Source organism: Lemur catta, chromosome 8, assembly GCF_020740605.2.
Source record: "Lemur catta isolate mLemCat1 chromosome 8, mLemCat1.pri, whole genome shotgun sequence".
Taxonomy (NCBI): Eukaryota; Metazoa; Chordata; class Mammalia; order Primates; family Lemuridae; genus Lemur; species Lemur catta.
Genome location: NC_059135.1, coordinates 30668299 through 30691033, shown reverse-complemented (window position 1 = coordinate 30691033; position 22735 = coordinate 30668299). Strand labels below are relative to the sequence as shown.

Here is a 22735-nt window from a genome sequence, read left to right as displayed (position 1 = left end):
ATTCTGTGAATCTTTCTAGAAAATTACTGAACCTGGAAGTGGTTTTGGGAACCCCTTGAACTTGCAGGTAGTGTCAGTAGTGAGGGTGAGCTTATGCAGAGCACTGGTTCTGAAAACCCCGCAGTTTGGTCAACTCTGGGTATAGCTCCAGCTGGGTCATTTATTAGCTGTCTATCCTTGGACCAATCACCTCAACTTTCTATGCCTCAGTTTCTTTATTTTACATAATACATATTCACTTGCCCTGCCTACTTCAAAGAGTTATAATGATCAAATGAGAAAATATAATGTGCAAATATTCTAAAGACAAATTATCACAGAACATTAATTAAAATTCTAGGAATTAAAATGAAGGTAATTAAAAAAAAGAAATTCAAGAAAACATAGATGAAGAAAGAAGTGAGGCCCTAGATCTCTCAGACACTCTTACCTGGGGGTAACCTGAGTGATGTCAGAGGGATGCAATATCCTACAAGTGGTGAAGGTGAATGTCGAGTTCGTGCATGATAGACACTTTCCTGGGTTTGAGGTTGCAACTGAAATAGAGATTTTTAGGGAGCAAACACAAAATCAAAAGACTAGGTTAATAATGTAAAACTGTAATAATGTAAATGTTAATATTGTAATAATGTAAAATAAATTATTATTTATTAATACAGCATTTATAAAGTGCCTTTTGGACTAAAAATCTCCAAATCTGGAAATAAAATATACATAAAGATTGTAATAGCATCAACTGGTTAGTATATAACTGAATCCTTTAAAACTGTAAATCAAAAGGAATAAAAAAAAGCTTAGAAATGAGGGGAAAAAAACACTAAAAATCAAGAGGTATTCATCTAAACTATCTACCCAAACTATCTAATACTTTAGTGGTTCTCAAAGTGTGGCCTGTAGACTTTGTGGGAGTCCACAGGTCAAAACTACTTTCAGAGTGATGCTAAGATGAAGGCCTTTTCTTTTTGGCTGGGTTGACAGTTGGCACTGTTGGTGCAAAGGCCATGGTGGGTAAAACTGCTGGTTCCTTAGCACAAATCAAGGCAATGTCATCAAGTTGTACTACTATTTTTCATTGTCATGCACTCACAGTATTAAAAAAAAAAAACAGATTCACTTAAGAATGTCCTTGATGAAACAGTAAAAATTATCTATTAAATCCTGAATCTTAGCCCTTAAATCTTTTTACTATTCTGTGTGATGAAAAGGGAAGTACGCATTAAGTGCTGCTCCATACTGAGATACGGTGGTTATCTAGAGGAAAAGCACTTGTGCAAATGAGTTGAAATTTTATCATGGAACATCATTTTTACTTGAAAGTACAACAGACAAACTATAGTTATTCAGGCTTGGATATTTGACAGACACTTTCCTGAAAATGAATGAAATGAGCCTGTCCCTTCAAGAAAAACAAGTGACAGTATTTTTTGTCAGTGACAAAATTTGAGCTTTCAAGTCAAAATTTGTGTTTTGGAAAACTTGTATCCACCTGTGAAACTTGAAAGGTTCCTAACACTTAAAGCCTTTTTTGTTGAGCTATGTGGTAACATTAATATGATTTTCGTGTATTATACAATGAACATTTGGAACATCTACATAACTCAGGGAACCAATATTTTCCAAATGACCAATGCATGTTATAAAAATCATGCATGGGTAAAAGAGATATTCAAAGTGTATGCATTTTAACGTACCAAAGTATGAAAAGTTCATCGCCAGGGTTCCACGTTCCACATATACACGTTCAAGAAACTACTACTTACCAAGTTTTTGTGTAATATCAAAGAATATCTATAAATACCTGAAAAGACTATTAAGATATGCTTTCCTTTTCCAACTACATGTTTGTGTGAGGCTGCATTTTCCTCATATTGTTGTTTAACTAAAACAACATATTGCAATAGACTGAATGTAGAACCTGATAACAAGAATCCAGCTATCTTATATTAAGCCCTAAATTAGAGACTTGAACAAATTATGAAACAAACCATTTTTCTTACCTCTTAAAAAAATAGCTATTTTCATAAAACATTACTTGTGTAACATGTAATTATTATTTTAAATGAGTTAATTATAATTTTCAGTTTTGATTTCTGATATTGTAAATATGAATAGACATAACCCATATAGATAAGCCCTCTGGAATTCTCAATGATTTTTAAGAGTGTAAAGAGATCCTGAGCCTAAAAGGTTTGCAAAGCACTGAGTGAATTGATCTATTTCTCTGCCCAATCTATTTATGCAGGCTGGCTAAGATAAAGTGGAGAGAATTAGGAATGCTACTAATGCTATAGATTTTCATTATCCAGTACCTAAGACCGAATACACTCCAGTGAGCAGAGATAGCCAGCTGACCACACAGTAAGTCAGGATGCCAAGTACTTCTGGTTACTAGACCATATTCAACTAAGCACTCTTCTCACCTGTAACCGGTCCACCTGCTGAAGTAATGGACGGTAGGAAGATCCCTGTTACTGGCTTGGATATTGAAGGTTTCTGTTCCACTTGAAGAGGCTGCTGAACCTCAAAAGTTATACCCTCCTCTTCATCCTCTTCTAAATCTGAAATGTGATAGATGGCATCCTTGGGCAACTGGGTAAAGCCTTTAGTAATGACACCTGGTCGGGGATCAAGAATTGTTCCCAAGTTTGGTTGAGCAAGCTGCTGCCAGTGATGCAGAGTCTGTGATCCTGAATATGCAGGACAAAGGAAAAAAAAGGCATGTTTTACATTTCCCACAAATCTTAAATCTTGAAACAGAAGCTAAAATTATATGTGTAATAATAATAATGACAGCAATAAAACTACTTATTTAGTGTTAATATTTTGGTAAAAGCTGCAAATTAAAGTTTTCTGTGGAAGACTGACAAGATGTTGAAGGTATAATAATAACTTTAAGCAGGACATCCAGAGAAGGGGTGGAAAAAAACAAGATGACACCCTTAATAGGAACTAGGATGCTGAGGCAGTGATGAGAAGGAAGATATTCACATTTTTGGTTGGAGTTTGTGGTTGCTATGATCGTGCCACTGCACTCTAGCCAGGGCAACAGAGCGAGACCCTGTCTCCAAAAAAAAAAGAAGGAAAGAAAAAAAAAAAGGCAACTCTGACAAATACCTGAACTGAGTATTAATGAATAAAACTAAGTTATAGAATCTTTGAGTCTGAGGGGTCCTTATAAGTTATCTACTCAAAATGTTGTTTAATGTAAAACTATTTTATGATAATGTCAGAGAATCAGCCAATGATTGTCAATTTTTCATAAAACAAAATTTATTTTGAATTCAAATTCTGTATCTTAGGAGAGAAGAGAAACTAAACTGAAAAAAAAAAAATACAGGCAAACACACTTCTAAGTCAATTATACTTTTGGGTAAAGAACTCTTTTGAAAAGGAAAGTAAGATAAGGTATTACCCCTAGATCATTTTCATTTATCATATCCCATTTACCTTACCATGGAACCTGCTGTCAATCATATTCCTTAACACAAGATAGGAAAAGATTATTCCTCCTTCTCTTCACATTTATATTAAAAAACATCAGTAGAAAATAGTTGATGGCTGATGATTTAGAGAATACAGAGCTTTTCATTCATTAATTTTCTACAAAGTTCTATAATGCACTGTCACCCAAACAGCAAAATTAAGGGATAAAAAAAGTATCTTCTGTATGTAGTGCTCTTGTAATTACAACACAAATCTCAATTCCAGGGAAAGGAAAGCCCAATAAGCCACATGGCTTGGAAAGGGCCCTTACTGATTTATTACCTTCCAGGGGCTTGACAATTTGTAATTTTTCTGGCATAAAACCTCGAAGGCAACTGGCACTGCTGAAATCTGTGAACTCTGACTGGTTGGTGCAGAGAGAGGCAAGGCTCTCTGTGGGGGTGATGCAGCCACTAGCCCTTTCCTTCTGGTCAGCCAGAACCTGGATCTTCCGCTCCCATTCTTCAGCAAAGAACTGCTTCTCACTTAAATAGTTCTGTCGACGCAGGCTAAGGCGATGCAGTGCTGTGGCCAAATCACTCTCTCCAGAAGGTCCTGGCTGGTCCGTCTTCTGGGAGTTCCTATGGGAAAATCACATTCACTACTTAAATCTTAAGGTCATACGCACAACCTAGACCTCTCCTTTTTTTTCTTTCTCTCTTTTTTTGTTTTGAGACAAGGTCTTGCTATATTGCCCAGGTTGGTCTTGAACTCCTGGCCTCAAGTGATTTTCCTGCCTCCTGAGTAGTTGTGTGTGAGCTATGGCACCCGACTCTGACCTCTCCTTTCTATAATGGTGAACATTTAAGAGACTGATCTTAAAAACATTGTGTTTTCTTAGATATCCAGAATATAGAAATAATAACAAACCAAAATCACCAACAATACTTTGTATCATTTTTATAGATCATCTCAAATGACTTCAGAGAGGCAAGCAACTGCTTTATTGATATATTGTGTTCAATAACTTTCTGATTTCATTTAATTTATGAAACCACGGATATGACCACCTATAAATTCAGATTAGGTAGTCACAAAAGTAGATATTACCATATTTCACTGAATTTGTGATATCATTGATTATAAGAGGTACCATTATTTCATGTTCTATGAAGAAAGAAAAAATTCTACCCATTAAAAACTATGACATAACATTAGATGTAAAACATAACAATGTAAAAAATACTAAAATGTGAAAAAACTTGCTTGAGGCCATAGAATCCCCCATAAATATTGTAGAACATTTAAAAGAAAACAAGATTTGCATAATATTGCATTTTCATAGCTCTCTGGTGCTCAGTTTTTCACTTTAACATTTTTGAAATTGGAAGGTATCTTATAATTGATACGAAAAAGAAAACTAGCAAGCCAAGTTAGGGTTGCTCCTGGGTACCGTGTATGAATTCACACAGATCTGTTTTAGAGAAAACTGTGTAATAGTCAGGAAGTATTAACACCTAAAGCTACTGCTGGTGTAACTCTGCCCATGACAGACCAGGCAACACAACTGAAGTGTTGGATGGTGATCCACAACTAGTGTGATGGATGTCTGCACAAGGAAAGATTTCCCTGAGGTGCCAAGCAACCATCTTTCAAAGGCTTTCAGCCAATTTTTAGTAAAGCTGTTTAACTTCTAGTTTTTGTAATTCAATGTAATGAATTAACGAAAAGAAGGAAAAAAAATCTAAGTTGAAACAAAGAGAAAATTAAGAGCAACTTGGTTGTCTTCAATAGGTATTCAAACTTACTGTTTATTTTATTTTATTTTTTTTTGAGACAGAGTCTCGCTTTGTTGCCCGGGCTAGAGTGAGTGCCGTGGCATCAGCCTAGCTCACAGCAACCTCAGACTCCTGGGCTGAAACGATCCTACTGCCTCAGCCTCCCAAGTAGCTGGGACTACAGGCATGCGCCACTATGCCCGGCTAATTTTTTTTTTTTCTATATATATTTTTTAGTTGGCCAGATAATTTCTTTCTATTTTTAGTAGAGACGGGGTCTCGCTCTTGCTCAGGCTGGTCTCGAACTCCTGAGCTCGAGCAATCGCCCGCCTCGGCCTCCCAGAGTGCTAGGATTACAGGCGTGAGCCACCGCGCCCGGCCAACTTACTGTTTATTTTAAAGGCACCAAAGTGGTTGAGACTATGAGCATGGATTATGAGAAAGTATCATCTTGATGCATTTATGCTAACGACCAAAAGGACTCAAATTTGACTCTGAACAGAAGATTTAGATTCAAACTTTGCAACACTAAAAAAGTAGCAAAAATATTTTAGAGTTAAATGCAAGCTCCATCTTAAATAAACTTAATTAAATGTAGCTTTTTCACTCAAAACTTTTATGAAATCAATGATCCACCTTACAAATAATGATATAGGACTTTATAACTGAATAAAAACCAACAGTTTAAGAAACTTCTTGGGACATTATAAACTAATACTGGAATTTGCGTACATGAATCTGGTATGTCAGCACCACAGAAATGCAGAACACCGCCATGATGGCATTCCCTACCTTGGAACCTCCTCCGAGTTGCTCCCCTGGTTGGGGAGTGTTTCGTCCTCTGTTTGCTGTAAACCAGACTCAAAGGGTTTTGCTGTCATGATGACACTTGAACGGTTGGAGCCTGGGATGGGCAGCAGAGCTGGGAATGAGACAGAGCGGCCTCTTGTGTCATTGGCAACTTTGACAGTATCAAATACCCGTTTCTGTTGGGCTCTGTCAAAAAAGGAAATGTTCATTACCATCACTGCCAGCCACTACAGTGCTTTAGGAAAGAGACACCTATGCGCAGTTCATTAGAAATAAAGCCATCCTGAGTAGCCTCTAAAGTTTAGGAGAAATCATTAGAAATAAACTTTAGAACAAGAGCACTCTCTCACAAATATGGATACTGTGAGGAAAAAACTCAATAGTAAGCAGATTGCTACTGAATCTCATAATACTTATCACTTTGGGCTGTGGCTTCTCATTAATTTCCATTCCCATGGTTGAGTAACAACACATATGATCTGCACTCACTTTTGTTTAAAGAGAGAAGATTCCTCATCCAAATTCAACTTTTTACGCATGGTCCCCTCAATCTCAGCTGCCAACGATTCCTAAGAAGAAGAGTTTGAGATTCATTTCTAGTGACCATTGCTCTTAAATTAATTAACAGAATCTCTACAACCCTATACTCTTGGTGTCATAATAAAATATAAAAAAACAGTCACAGACTAAAATTCAGGAGGAAAATGAGACATCATATAAGTTTTAATATAACTTTTAAACAAGAACCAACTATCAATTTGTGATTTATTTTTATAGGAAAGCAGTGGAAAAACCCAACATGATAAACAGAAAATATTACATGTGTAGACACACAAAAACAAAAGGTCTGAAAGGCCATAAACCAAATGTTAATACTGACTCTGGGAAGGGTGGGATTTAATAGTATTTAACTATTTCTTTTTGCTTTTCTGTAATTTCTAACTTTTCTATAAATAAACATATATAGCTTTTATAACATATTTTTTTTTTTTTTTTTTAAATAAGCAAGCTTCTTTTTCCCTTGGTCAGGGATGAGGATTCAACTACCATGAGTGGCAAGCTCAGTGGGGCTGAGCTGAGGATGGCTGGATTTGGAGGCACTGGTGTGAATTCCTGAGTTTTAATATATGCAGACAGATGAATACAAATGTAAAGGGAAAGATAGATACATGTATTGTGTGGGTATATGCATGAAACACATATATTTCTTAGTTCTATCTGCTGAGAAGGCCAAACCATGATACTCTGTAGTGGCAATCAATGGGCACAACTAGCACCCAAGATCTTGGATTCTAAATACCATTCCTCAATAAAGGTAACAAGAGTTCTCTGGAGACATGGCTGCTTCCAGGGCTGTGACAAAAAGTACAAGATGAACTTAAAGGAGATCCCACTGGCCATATCTGGGACAATTTGAGTATCAAAATAAGCAATAATAATACACTGATTAAAATAGGAGTCCATAAGTCCACACTGACACACCTAAATGAATAAACAGGACAGAAAAGCTCTAATTTACAGAAGAATGACAATTAATAAATATTGAAAAAATTACTTAGAAAATCACTATTTGGCAATCATCATAGTAATATCTGAGTCAGATAAGAACCATCAATGGGCACTATAACTAGTGGGTAAAAGTTTGATGAGCAACAGGATATTTAGCCTCAAAGTATCTCCCCACAAGGTATTAACTTTGATCACTTGGTTAAAGTAGTATCTGTTGATTTTCATCACTATATACTGAATTAGTAGTGTTAATTTAATTAACTATTATCATTAATTTATGATGAAAAAAACTGGCAGATAACTACCTTAACTAAGAGATCGAAGTTAATTAACATCATTCATAATGGGTTAAATAGACATTGTGTGCCTTCTGACATGATGCCCTGAGAAGAACATGGCCTTATTTCAGCCAAGAATGCATTCTCTAAATCTAATCACAAGGACACAACAGACAAACCTAACCGAGGACATTCTACAAAGGTCATGAAAGAGAAATAGACACAGAAAAATTGTCCCAGATGAAACAACTAAATTCAACATATCCTTTAAAGCTATGGTCCCCAACCCCTTGGCCACAGAACTCCACCTGCCCCACCGATTCTTGTCCGTGGAAAAATTGTCTTCCATGAAACCAGTCCCTGGTGCCAAAAAGGTTGGGGACTGCTGCGTTAAAGGACATTACTGGGACAATTAGCAAAATTCAAATGGGCTCTCTGGATTAGATGATAGTACTGTGTCAATATCACCTTCCTGATGTTGATGGTTCTAGTGTGGTTATGTAGGAGAGCGAACTCAAGAGTGTCCTTGTTTTTAGTAAATACTACTTAAGTACTAAAGGGTAACAGGACGTATCTGCAACTTACTGATAAATGGTCCAGAAAAAAAATAAGAGAATGATATGGCAAAAGCAGTAATATGTTAAAAACTGAAGAATCTAGGTGAAGGACATATGAAAGTTCTTTATACTATTTTTGGAACTTTATTCTAAGTTTAAAATTTATTTCAAAATAAAAAATTAAAAAAAAGCAAAAAACAAAAATTCTGCCCCCATATCCTTAAGGAAATCTAAAATTTACAGTTTCAGTCTTTTAAAAAATTTCACAGGATTGCACATGAGTGTTTAAGAATCAGATTGTTAAAGTAACTCTTTGAACCAACATTACAAATTTTGGCATAAATTCAGAAGTTTTTATTAATTTCTTTAATACCTGAAATACTGTTTGTTAATGAATTAAACAAACATGATTCCTGTTTTCATGGAGCTTACATCCTAACTGGAGTTAAACATACCAAGAAACTCAAGATTTATTAAAAGAAGTCTTAGAAGATCACAGCACCATTTAAAAAGTGACAAATGGTGGGCTTAGGGTAGGATGACCCAAGTTTAAGTAGTTTTACAGTACACAGCCCTAAACCTAATTTCCTTAGAGTCCATCTCACATATTACAATAAGTCTGGAAGGTCATCTGTTAGAATAAATAAGCGTATTAAGGAAGATGTACATATACAAATTAAGGCCTAAATCAATAATTAGATTCCAGAAATAAGGAAAAACCATGTTATCTGTTCTCAGGGTGCTTTATACCATCATAAACCTTATCATTTTTAGAACAATCTGATCTTAAAAAAGTTTCTTTAAATACATAGCATCGTTCTCAGTTTCTTACTCCAGTAAAAGCTCCATATGACTGGGATAAGTAGAGATGAGCAGTAGGGCCAGATTTACTACGAAGTTCCTTTATTTCTTCTTGGGATTCATGTAACATTCCCAGGCACTCCATATTCCTGTCTTGTAACTCATGTAGCTGAAAGAAAGGATGGTAGTGTACTTTATATCATCTTAAAACAACACTGGAAAAAAAACCCCAAAACCCCTTGGGTAAGTATTAATTTTATCCAGAGGGTTAGCTAACTTTATAAATATCGTTTCAATATAAAGACTCTGAAACAAACCAAACAAGGAGAGCATATGTATTTCAAGCTGCCAGAATTAAGGGTGTCTGGGCCAAAATTACACAAGTGTGACTTCCTGAAAATCTGAAATATAGCCGAGACTACTAGAACTGTCAATTCAACATTTTATGTTTCATATCCTAAAAAACTTATAGAGGAGGTATAATAGTTATGGTCAAGTTAGGTTTAGCATAATGCTAATCATTTAAAGCATAGGTCTGAAGTCTGTTAAGTGACAAGATCAAGAATCTATAAAGTATTATACACAACATCAGGTGCTCAGTTATCCTAAACAAGAAGTTTTTTCCGTCTGTTTTAGAACCTTTTTTACAGATAGACACACATGTCTGGCTAAAGAGTACATAAATTTCAGAGTATATTTTAACTGCAAAATTTCTTCAAGTGTATTATGTGCACCAGCTTATCAGAATCACCAGGGCAGAGGATTCTTATTAAAAATGCAGATTCCAGGTCCTCACTCTAAACCATCTGAAGTAAAAACTCTTGGGATGGTGCTTGGGCATCTCCATTTAAAACCTGCTCTCCCAGTTGATTCTTATGCATGCTAAAGAACCACTAAGTTATATTTAATAAATAAAATTTTATGTAGATAGAAATTAAGAGATTTTTGCTATTGCTCCTGACATACCTGCAAAAACACTATTAGAAATTATCTTATTTTAAAAACTGTTGGGCTGGCTAAGGTTAACTGGTAAAAGGGTCATATACTCCTAAAGAATTCTACATAAGTTGAGCTTTTGCCTATTAATCAAGAAGGGTGCTGCCATGCTATTAGTTTTAGAGACAGGATTTTAAAATGCTTTACTTATCAGATCTCAGAATTTCTTCTTACTCTTTTGTTATTATTGTTGCTTTTTAAATCTGGTAATGTCCCTTTAGTAATTTCTATTCACAAAGATGAAAGAAACTACTCATTCCTTCCCTCCCAAATTACATAGACAAAGGAAAGATTTCATTACCTCCATTGTCAGTTGTCGTTGGGCATCTTTGGAAGCTTGTAGGTGAAGTCTTAGTTCTTCCTTCTCAATCACATGCTAACAACATATTAAAAGAAATGTGAAGCCTTCCCATATAAAATAGCTATTCTCTTTCTTTTAAAGACATATTAAAAATTCCTCTCTGGGATATAGTCTCAAGGCCTATAAAAAACTAACCTTTCAAAAGACAAATAAGAGCAATAAAATAGTCAGAATAAAAATTCATGAAGGTGTCCAGATGACAATGAGCATAAGTCAATAATCATACCACAACTTTCTGAGTAAAATCTAACCCCGTTTTATAAAGAGAAACAATGACTAGAAAGTAGTTATTTATGATATTATATAACATAAAGATGATTAAAGCAGAAATGACACTAAGGCATTTTAAAAGAGCAGGGACCGTGTTTATTTTGCTTAATGTATCTAGCACTTAGCAGAAAGCACGGTACTAGGTCAGTGTTTGACAAATGTCTGTTGAATGAATGAATAAACCTACTTCTTTAAGTTTGTGCTGAAGATCTACAATCTGAGACAAGAGAGAAGAGATCTCTTCTTGGTATTTAATCAGTTCATCACTCTTCCCTGACAATTCTTCAGTCATTCTGGACATCTGAGCATTTGTTTCACCTGGGAAGCAAAGTAAAAATTTAAAAATTAATATAAAAGTAGGGCATGGGTTAGCGAACTGTGGCCTGTGGGTCAAATCCTGTTTTATAACAAGCAGTAGACTATCATGAATAGATTTTTCTTTAACATAAATTTTTAAAAAAACCCAGAGAAACCAACGGAGAAAAATAAAGGTACTTCTAAGACAGACTAAGGCTGGGAATTGAACAGGAGATGATGAAGCTAAAAAGAGAGATGAGTCGTAAAGGCTAGCAGACTAAAGACTTTGCTTTAATCTTTTTTTTAATGAAAACAATATTTGCTCCAATCTTTTTCTTTATGAAGGACAAGAAGGCTGAAAGGAGAGCTAGGTGAATTATGTATCTCTGCCAGCGCTAATGGCAATCTCATTTATGTCTTTGAGAACTCTTCAGGGATATCAATAAAATCCCATAAGCAATGAAAATTAATCTTAATAAATCTAAGCCTGAGCAACATAGTGAGACCCCTTCTGTACAAAAAATAGAAAAATTAGCCAGGCGTGGTGGCACGTGTTCATAGTCTCAGTTACTTGGGATACTGAAGCAGGAGGATAACTTGAGCCCTGGAGTTTAAGGTTGCAGTGAACTATAATGATGCCACTGCACTCTAGCCTGGGCAACAGAGGAGACCCTGTATCAAAAAACAAACAAACAAAAAACAAAACACAACAAAAAACCCAAAATCAAAACCAAGAATCACACACACACTCACACACACAAACAAACAAAAAACCCCGACCCTAACAGGGGAACATTTCCAGGATGGACTGTCATAATCTGCAATCTATAACACAGTGTGATAAAGCTATGGAGATGCTTCTGTAGGACAGAGACTTTCTGGGATAACAGCAAACTGAGTAGGGCCTCCAGAGCAATTCTTACAGCCTAGCTAGCATTCTTGCACGCACATGAAACAGAACCTTTAGAATTCTAGTGGGGAAATAAACCTTTACTGCATATAAAAAAATTTGATATCTAGACGCAAGCAGAAAAACTATTACTCAGTGTTATATAAAACTATTTTTAAATTGACAGAAAGCCTCTAATATTCCAAAAGATGGCGATATGGAGGCAGGAGACCAGGATCTGAGCTCTTGAGCAAGTCATTTCTTCTTTGTCTTTTAAAGTGTAAAAGGTGGGTAAGGGTAGTGCTGGTGGAAGAGAACATTCAATTTATGTTACTTCTGGTTCTTTACTATTCTGCTATTCTAAGGTATCACATTTTGAGGCTCACAACCCAAATGAATGGATGTGATATGATTATACCATTCTTCCAACATAAAAGGCTATATACAGTAGTCCCTTCTTATTTGAGGGGGATATGTTCCAGGACCCCCAGTGGATGCCTGAAACTGTGGATAGTACTGAACCATATGCTGTATATACTATAATAGTTTTTTCCTAAACATACGTACCTACAATAGAGTTTAATTTATAAATTAGGCACAGTAAGAAATTAACAATAACTAATAACAAAACAATTATAACAATATGCCAACATCACTACTCTTATGCTTTGGGGCCATTACTAAATAAAATAACGGTTACTAAACATAAGCACCATGATACTTTGACAGTCGATCTGATAATCGAGACAACTACTAAGTGACTAAGGGGTGGGTAGTGTCTATAGCGTGGATGGGCTGGACAAAGGGATGATGCACACTCCAGGTGGGATGAAGCAGGATGGCATGAAATTTCATCATGCTACTCAGAAAGGCATGCAATTTAAAACATATTGTTTATTTCTGGAATTTTTTATTTAATATTTTTGGACCGTGGTTGACCATGGGTAACTGAAACTGCAGAAAGCGAAACCGCAGCTAAAGGCAACTATTGTATTTATACAAAAATTAAATATCTTTCTCTAGTGAAGCCAATCTTTTTCTAACTGATTTATTTTAAAAAATTATTTTAGTTAACATTATCTCACACCAAAATATATTCCTTTAAAGAAATATAATTGGCACTTGACAAATACTTGTGGAAAGTTTGGTTCTATGCCATCATTTAAGCCCTGGCTCTGCCACCTACCAGTTTTCAAATTGTATCCTCTATAGGAATATTTCCTCATCAACAAAATGAGAGCTTTAGTTCCTTTCACTATAACATGCTATAACTTATTCATAGAAACATATGTCTTTCTTTAATGATGATGGCAATTTGAAACAAATATATTTCTTAAAAATACTTATGGTATTTTATTTAGGGTTGTGGGCTCAATGTGATATTCTAAGATTTTCAGTAACGATTTAAAATTGTTTCTTGAGATGATTCTACTGAAACCACTGATCTAATTTCCCAGGTGGAGATACTGTACCAAAGAATTGTCCAAAGGCTATGAAACAGAATATGTTAATACTCACGGAGTTCTTTAACACAGTCATTGACAAGCTGTTGTTCCTTCTCTTCATAGGTAATAGTTTCTGTCTTTATGTGACAAGCCTTCAATATAAAAATCAGTATGTTGATGATAACTTCTAATGACCTTATAGAAATAACTATAAAAACCTTTAATTTGTACATTTGAGTATTAAAGTCCATCACTTAACAAAGCAAAAAAACCAGCAACCTGTCAAGATTTATCTAGTATGTAACAAAGGTATGGAAAAGGACAAAACAAACATCTTGCCCTCATTCCTCTCTGGGCCTTTTACGTTTCTATTCATGTCTCTCCTGTCACCTACAGCTCTGACTGGCTGCTCCCTGGCCTCAGCTAAAATGGCATTTGCTGAAGTAGGACTTTCTTGATTCCCCCACCATATAAGCTCACAGAACTTTGTAATTTTCCAACAAAGCACTTATCATACTTGTAATTATTTAGTTACTTGCATAAACTCCACAAGATATATATTTTATGCTTTGACTTTCACTATTTTATCTGTTAACCTGCTATTTATCCACTTTTCAGTGGGATCTAAGTAACAGTGGAAGGCGAATATAGTTCCTTGTCTGCTAGCCCCTAAATTCAATACCAAAAACAAATCCATAGTTATGCCACATTTCACCTCAATACCACCTGGACCTGAACTTTATAGCCTTTAAAGTAAAAGCAAATGAGAATTAGGTTGAATGTACCTTTGATCGAAGAGCCATATTCTCTTCTTCCAGTTCCTTGAGCTTTTCCTGCAGCATGTCCAATTGCAGTAAACCTTGAGATAAGCTAAAGGATTCATTGAACCGAAGAGGTGTAGAACAGCTGGAATCTGTTTCACTTTCTTCAGAAGCGATGGAGACAATTCGAAGTAACTCATCTTTCTTGGATAGCTCATGCTGCAACTGATTAACCTGCACATACAAAATGCTTGATTTACATGTTCTTTATCTTGTATTATTTACATGCACTACAGCTTCTGATTCATGGAACAACTTCTTTTCATCATAAAACAAAATCACAAAATCAGCTGCTGGATTTTACTGACTAAAACAGCAAGTACCAAAAAAAGAATAACAAACCCCGGATACTTTCTAAGCTACAGTTTTAGGGTATTAACAAATACAGCTTTTTCCATAGTAGATGAGAATAAAAATCAGTTTTCATATCCTATATAATAGAAATACAAGAGGAAAATTTCATCTAAAATAATGATACATTCATAGTTGAAAACAAAACAAAACTGAAGAACCTTCAAAGTATCAGAATAGACTCCTATGTCAAATTCTTATCCAAAGGGTGTATATTTTTAAGCTGTGTATCACTGTGCATGTCTTCCTAAGAGAACTGATTTTAGTTATAGGGAGTAAGTAGTTTCAACCTAAAGGCTCAAATGTTATCATCCATAATGCATTTATAAAATATAAAAGACACCAGATAAAAACAAGTTATAGAAAATTTGAAATTTAACCATTCAAGTTAATAATAAATCAGTTCTCACTATAAGTTTATTCCTATGGAATAAATATATTTTCAAAAATTTTTTCCTTTCTTCCTTCATTTTGGTGTTTGAATAAAGATATCTATATATTTGGGTAGCTATCTTTTAAAAATAAATTTAAGATAAGATCACACACAAAGTCTACACAAAGGGGTGAGGATAGTCTTAGAGTCTAACCAGGGTGTCACAGGTACAACAGATACAGAATACAGGCTTTAGATTGACAAAGGTAGTCATAACTGCCCCTCTACACAACTAACATTTCGTTTCTCTACTGAGTAGTTCAATAGTTGCCAATAAAGTCAACAGGTACTGTGGTGTTATTTATTTACCTATTGCCATCATTTCAGGGACAACCAGGAAAATAAATTTCTCCATTGCACAAGACCTAATTATTTCATGCTGCAAATATTTGACCAAATGCTTACTTGATCAAAGGCTTGTCCCAACTGCTCCTCCAGGGCTTCATTCTGCTCAGATAAGATATGGTTTCGTTTTAAGAGAGCTTGTCCAATTCGAGCAGCGAGTTCCAGATCACGATCTCTCTGTTAAAATACCAAAATATACTTTTTCTTTGAGTGCAAATAAAATTACATAGTGGTTTAAAAATTCTGCAGTCAATTTTGTTAAACTCAAAAGCAATGTCCTAGAAGGCATCAAGATTCCTTTGAATGCCGAGACACCACAAATAAACAGAGGGCCTGGCACACAAGTAGTGTTTAATAAATGTTGATCAAATGCATAATCACTGTAGTTCTAAATGCAAGAAGACATCTCTTTTCTTGATATCACGTAAGATTTATTGATGATTTAGTAAATTAGGACCCAGCAACCCAACCCTTTAAACTTACAATTTTGGGGAATTAGAAAATCAAGTCATTGAAAATGAGGATGGGGCCTGTACAGTAGAAGCCCAACAAGTATTTGCTGAATGCAACTGTGTATCCAGCATGGTAATGATATAGAATCGGCTATTTAAGATAGGGAGATCAGGCAGGTATGTTGCAAACACTTCCATTTAGGGCAAAGCTTATATGCATTCAGAGCCAGCGGCTTAGAGCAAAGTGCATCTAAGAGTCCTGTTGCCAACTGGTACAAGAACGATGCTATGAAATAAAATAGCGAATAAAGACTGAAAAATTTGAGGCTAATGGGTTCTGCCTAGAGTATAAAGAAAGAAGTCTAAAGAAGTTGGTGGTAATGATGCAGGGAGGCCTGTGGGAAAGCCAAGCAACAGACTTCCACCCAGAGCTATTCTTCCTGGGCAGATAGTGACATTTAGCAAGGGCATAGGAATCCCATCTGTGTGGTGGTGGTGAGGATTGTATCATGTAGGATGGAAAACCACCAATATACATCTAACTGCATTACATATGAGTATGGGTTCCACTTACATTAATCACTATATAAATAACATTAAACTTCTATTCTTCCACTCCCTAGCACATGAAAATGAATGGATTATCTCCAAAATTTTAAGGCTCACTTATTTTATTTTAAATATAGGTTAAGTGGCATACACAGAAATCATTCTGGAGAGCTGAAGGGAGAAGGGGAGGGTATGTTAGAGAAAGACAGTCTTTTATTACATCGTCTGAAACTGAGGTACAAAGGGAGACCTCTATTGACTGCCGATTGGAAAAGATACATAGTACATATTAAAAATGCCACAAAGTGAGCTCAAATAATAGCCCAAACTGAAAGAAAAAGGGCATGATGCTCCAAACTGCAAGTGCTGATTTGCAACGAGCTGCCTTGTGAATGAGTAGCTCTGTTCTAAGATGAGTAACAGCAGGGATTATTTAAAAAGGGATTTTTTTAAAATTAATTAATACTTTTCTTGGACAGGAAGGCCAGGCAGCACCATTTAAATCTATCCGTCCATCCATCCATCCTCTAAGACTTCACAATAGTAAACTTCAGGAACCATTCTACTTTGGAATGCCTGGTGTTCCAGTAGTAACAATCTTATACAAAATAATCCAGAGCACAGATATCACCATTTTTCATTTGATATGCAAATGTGATAGATTCCAAATGATTCTCAAGTTTTAGCTTTTTGTACTGTAGAAAGAAAAGATACAGTCCTACCTCTGCCAGGAGATGTGTAACCATGTCGATGTCATTGTAAGTTTTGGTCATCTGCTCCACCCTGTCTGTGCCTAGAACTAAGATTGTTAAAAGTAACTATTTATAGACTTTGGACAAACAGAAAATTTAAAATATTCATAAGAATTGAAAGATAACAACAACAACCCCCCCGCCCCCGGCTTTTACAAAAAGTCATTCAGGAGAATAAAAATATATGTGAAAAAAGAAAAGGGAAGAAATGTTTCATGTATTAGACACTTAAGAAATAGACCAATCATTACAACCAAAGTGTATACCATACAATAATTAAGAAAATATCAAATGATCACAAGGCAGTCATTTCTTGACCATTTCATCCACCCCCAGTAAAACAGGAAGTTTGGCCCACTCACATTTGAGAATGTTGGCTGGGAGAATGGATTTGGCTGTCAAATGCCTTTTTTTTTTTTTAAAGAGATGGGGTCTGGCTCTATTGCCCAGGCTGGCATGCAGTACTGGCGTGACTGTAGCTCACTGTAGCCTCAAACTCCTGGGCTCAAGCAATCCTCCTGTCTCAGCCTCCTGAGTAGCTGAGACTGCAGGTGTGCATAACCATGCCTGGCTAATTTTTTTAAAATTTATTTTAGAGATGTGGGTCTCGCTATGTTGTCCAGGCTAGGCTTGAACTTTTGGCCTCAAGCGATCCTCCTGCCTCAGCCTCCCCAGTTGCTGGGATCACAGGTGCCACCCCAGTCACCAACTGCATTATATTCTAATCCAAATTAAATTTCAGGGGTGAGTTAGTGGGGGGTTATGCTGTTATAAAGGAATTTAATTAGAATTCTGTTGTGATTATCTTGACCATCTGTGATCATCTACCATGTGAGCTAATGTAAATATGGAACAGGACCTGTAATACTTTTATAGTTCTGCTATGAACATAATCCTTTTAAGCTTAATTAAAAATCCTTTATCTGTATGATAATCATCATATCTAGGTCTATGCTATGAAATAAATTATATTCTGTACTATTACTTATATAATTCAAGCCCAGTATTTCTACATTTTATAAATCAGGAATTGTCAATGCACTTGGATAATTTAGCTCAAAAGAGAAGAAAGGCAAATATGACTCCAATGATTCCACAGTTACACTAAGCAGTATCTTAAAGTTAATGATGTATAATGAAAGAGGGATCCTTTGACTTTGAAAGCATTACATGAGATGTTAGAGTAATTTTATAATTAGTTTGTCTTGAAGTGTGAAAAGGACAGGGGCTTTGGAGCAGAAAAGCTGGATTCACGAATTTTAGTGAGCTGGAACAAGTCACTAGCCCTTCTGAGATTCAGATTCATGTTTATAATATGGAGGTGATAACATTCATCTCACAAGGTCATTAGGAGGATCAAATATGATAATCTTTGAGCAATACAGTATTCAGTAAACTGCTAAGTATTATAGAATTATTTACAGTTCCTACTTAATCAAAACTGGTATGTATGAAATAGCCCTGATTCTAAATTCTCTGTGTTGGCAGTAGATACCATGATTTAAGTCACTTGTAGTTCCTTAGTCTTGTCCTGGCACTTTAGAGTACCCAAAAGACTAGGTATGCATGTAGGGATACCATTCGATATGCTCTGATTTTACCTGAGCTTTTTATTTTTCTTCCTAGCACCACTGCCTACGATGAATGTGGGAATCTAGCTTAATTATTAATAACGGTCTTACTCCTAGTTAAGGGAAACAGTCTTTTGGTTCTAAGGAATAGATACAATTTAAGTTGGCTGCATAGCAGGAGCAAAGGATTAAAAAATTAAGGCAGATGCTTACAGCAAGTGGTCTCATTTACTCCTGGTCTCAGTAACAAAATTAGGAGAAAAAAAAAAATCAAATCAACATATCTATGCTCTAAACTAATCACAGAAAACCAGGTAATGGTTGCAAAACTAAATGTAATCTAGAACAGTGATTCTCAACTCCAGATTCTGATTTGATTGATTTGGAGGAGCCCTAGTGCACTGGGTAGTATGTAGAAGATTCCCAGGTGTTCCGATGTGGAGCCAGGGATGAAAACCAGCAGTCTAGGGTTAACACCCAAAACAAGAAGGAATTCTAGAGATTCTGTTAAAACCAGTTTTTATACAAAATTTTAAAAATATATGACATGACTCATATTACATGATTGCCCAGAGTTGAAGATGAAGTAAAACCAGTTAAGTTAAGGATGTGATGGGATTTTAACATGGAGGTGGTAACTAGGGCTCATTTCACAAGGTCTTCAGAAAAAATGCAGTTGATGTACGAGCTGAGTAATGAGCTCTTTCTACCATGCTGCTGTTTCTACCACAGCCCCACTGAGAACATCAAAAAGCCCTTATCTGGCCAGGCCCTGTGGCTCATGTCTGTAATCCTAGCATTCTGGGAGGCCCGGCCAAGGCAGGAGGATTGCTTGAGGTCAGGAGTGGCCCCAGGGTGACAGGGCAAGACCCTATCTAAAAAAAGAAAAACAAAGCCCTTATCTAATGAAATTCCAGAGTAAACATCTGTGAATGCATGTTAGAAATCCCAATTTTGCTTTTTAAAGTATAACCGTATCTAAACATATCTATATTCAAGAGAGGCTGGACGGATATATATTAAAATGTTAATAGTGGTTATTTGTGGGTAAGGATTATGACTGATCTGTTTTCTTTTCAGTTTTTTGCTAATTTTCCATGAAGGACAAATGTTACCTTTGGAATCAGAAAAAAGGGCAACTCCTAAGATGTTTCAAAAAGCAAAAGTGATTTTTAAAATGCTTATATATTTATTATGGCAAAGAGGTCAGTGCAACCAGAATTCTCCACAATTCTTTTTTTTTTTTTCCGCCAGAATATTATGGGGGTACAAAAGTTTAGGTTACATATATTGCCTTTGCACCATTTGATCCAGCAATCCCACTACTGGGCATCTACCCAAAGGAAAAAAAGACATTCTATAATAAAGACATCTGCACTCAAATGTTTATGGCAGTGCAATTCACAATTCTTATGTTTTATGTGAAACAGCCTATATACCAACAAGCCCTGAAGGCTGGGCTACAGAAATATCAGTCAGCTGCAAAACAGATAGGAACATAATGGATTCCTCTCTGCAGCCTAATCAGTTCTGCCTTCTCTTCCTTAACACAACACTCCTGATAAAGACATGCTGCTTGGGATGATTCCAAAAGTACGCAGGCACAGCTCACGACCCCAAATGCTATCCATGTTTCCTACCAAGTCACAGCGGTTTCAATTTCTTTGTGTTGTGTAATAAAGAGAGTGCCCCTGACTGTGCCACCTCTCTTTACTAGTTGCTAAAATCCATTTTAATGAACACAAGTATCCACTGGCATGAGAGAGAGGCAGGGATAAGAAGGGGCTGAAGTAATATTAGGGAGCTGAACCTAGGATGGCCTAATTATTCAAAACCACAAATCTTGAAGTCTCAAGGGGATAGAAAACTGTGGGAAAGGGAGAGAATGTTTTGTTTCTTGTTTTGTAAACTTTGGTCAGTTTGCTAAATAAAATAAACCACTTATCTTTTACATTCATAAGATGCAAATTCATAATGAAATTTATTTACATTTGATTGAACTATTAACCCAGAGAATTGATACCTTTAAAATAACAGTGAAATTAAAGTACAGTGCAGAAATAAAGTATTAGTGGACCAATTTTAATTCTAGCTTATTTGCTTCATAATTTTAGGTATATCATATATAGTCCAATTATAGTGAAAATAGTCCTATTAAGACTAAAGAAATAGAATAGTTTTCCAGAACCAAGAAGTATAAATCTATATCATCCTACAATCTCAAGTTTTAAATTGCTCCCTTGAGCATTATGGTTTGTTTGCCATAAAGTCATAATTTTAGAATTTACTTTTTTTTTTTTAGACAGAGTCTTGTTCTGTTGCCTGGGCTAGAGTGAGTGCCGTGGCATCATCCTAGCTCACAGCAACCTCAAACTCCTGGGCTCAAGTGATCCTACTGTCTCAGCCTCCCGAGTAGCTGGGACTACAGGCATGTGCCACCATGCCCGGCTAATTTTTTCTATATATATTTAGTTGTCCATATAATTTCTCTCTATTTTTAGTAGAGACAGGGTCTCACTCTTGCTCAGGCTGGTCTTGAACTCCTGAGCTCAAACGATCCACCCGCCTCGGCCTCCCAAGTGCTAGGATTACAAGCGTGAGCCACCGCGCCTGGCCTTTTTTTTTTTTTTTTTAAGAGACAGAGTCTTGCTTGGTCACCCAGCCTAGAGTGGCATGGCACAACTATAGCTCACTGCAACCTCGAACTCCTGGGCTCAAGCGATCCTCCTGCCTCAGCCTGCCAAGTAGCTGGGACTACAGGCATGTACCACCACACACCTAGCTATGTTTACCTTTTGTTTTCTAGTATTTTTATTTAAAATTCATCCTAAAAGTAACTCCCTTAAATCACGATCTGAGACATCTTTCTAGCTATAGTTTCACCTCCCAGTGGCCTATAGGACAAAGAACAAGTAAACTAAGAAGCACTTTCTGTGACACTTTATCAAAATAACGACAAACTATTATAAATTTATCCTGATGAAATTTCAATTTGAAAGTTCTTTTCACAAAGTTAAAAACTCAAGGAACAAAGGGAAATGAAAATAAAAAATACTGTTGCTTCTAAAAATCAGTTTCTAGAAAATTTCAAGCAAGTAATTTCTCAAACTAAAACACAGTTTTATTTGGGCTTCTTGATATTTCAATTCAAGTTTAAACAATATTTATAGTTTTTCTCCTGAGCAGTTAAGTTTTAGGAAACTACTGCTAAAAGCAAGTTAATTACTATGAAAATGAATATATCACAACAATAATTCTCCAGTGACAGTCTGACATTAAAAACATTGAAGTACTCACTGGGAAAATGTTTAGGACCTGATGCAATCTCATATCTCATCCTAATTAAAAGCATTTCACAAACATATTAATGTTGAACTTACAGGCTTTTATTATATATTTTAACAGCTATTATGCACACATTTTTATACCAAATGAATTGTTTTTTAAAAGTAAGCTTAGCCTTTCGGTAGTTTTTTGGAGTGAGGTCAGATGCAAAAAGGTGTCCATACTTCAAAGCTTAAAAATTACTCTATTTAATTTTGTCATTTCTAACAGGTTGGTGTAAAACAGACCTATTTTCAGGACAAATCTGGCTCAGCCTCTCACTGAAATATTCTCTAGGAACCCTTAAGTAAATAATGAAATTACTATACAGTGTATATTTATTCCTCTTTGGCATCAGTAGAACTACTTATGCATTTAAGAATCATGCCTCTTAATGACTGATATAATTCCTGTAACTGTGTTTAATAGGGAAGATAAAAGTCAAGAAGCTGATGGCTCAGGATATCAAACTATTAGGATATAAAATTTCAAATAATTTCAGTACTTTTAAAAAAGTTCCCTTTTCTACTTAGTCTGAGGAAAATATCAAAAAGATGAAAGAAATAGAAACATCTAGTATGCTTGCAACACTAGACACTCAGAGTCACAAGGATGACAAACTTCCCGCATTCAGACATAACACAGTTAGAATTATCTCTTCCTGTTAAATCAGTTCAAGCTAAAGAAGACCTATACTGAACAGTAGCTACTATTAATAGATGT

At 35.8% G+C, this 22735-nt stretch overlaps 1 protein-coding gene across 3 annotated transcripts in view; it reads right to left on the bottom strand.

The window, feature by feature from the left end:
* The window catches only part of TRAK2 (trafficking kinesin protein 2), a 58940-nt gene that overhangs the window by 4319 nt on the left and 31886 nt on the right, over nucleotides 1-22735 (bottom strand). For all 3 annotated transcript variants that reach the window (XM_045559736.1, XM_045559738.1, XM_045559737.1), the window contains exons 4-15: nucleotides 17088-17164; nucleotides 15425-15541; nucleotides 14200-14409; nucleotides 13488-13566; nucleotides 10971-11101; nucleotides 10454-10528; nucleotides 9188-9325; nucleotides 6501-6580; nucleotides 5994-6197; nucleotides 3766-4064; nucleotides 2421-2687; nucleotides 431-536 (exon numbers count right to left, since the gene is read on the bottom strand). In XM_045559736.1, coding sequence (XP_045415692.1) covers nucleotides 431-536; nucleotides 2421-2687; nucleotides 3766-4064; nucleotides 5994-6197; nucleotides 6501-6580; nucleotides 9188-9325; nucleotides 10454-10528; nucleotides 10971-11101; nucleotides 13488-13566; nucleotides 14200-14409; nucleotides 15425-15541; nucleotides 17088-17164 — 1783 coding nt within the window. The remainder of the gene's footprint in view (nucleotides 1-430; nucleotides 537-2420; nucleotides 2688-3765; nucleotides 4065-5993; nucleotides 6198-6500; nucleotides 6581-9187; nucleotides 9326-10453; nucleotides 10529-10970; nucleotides 11102-13487; nucleotides 13567-14199; nucleotides 14410-15424; nucleotides 15542-17087; nucleotides 17165-22735) is intronic.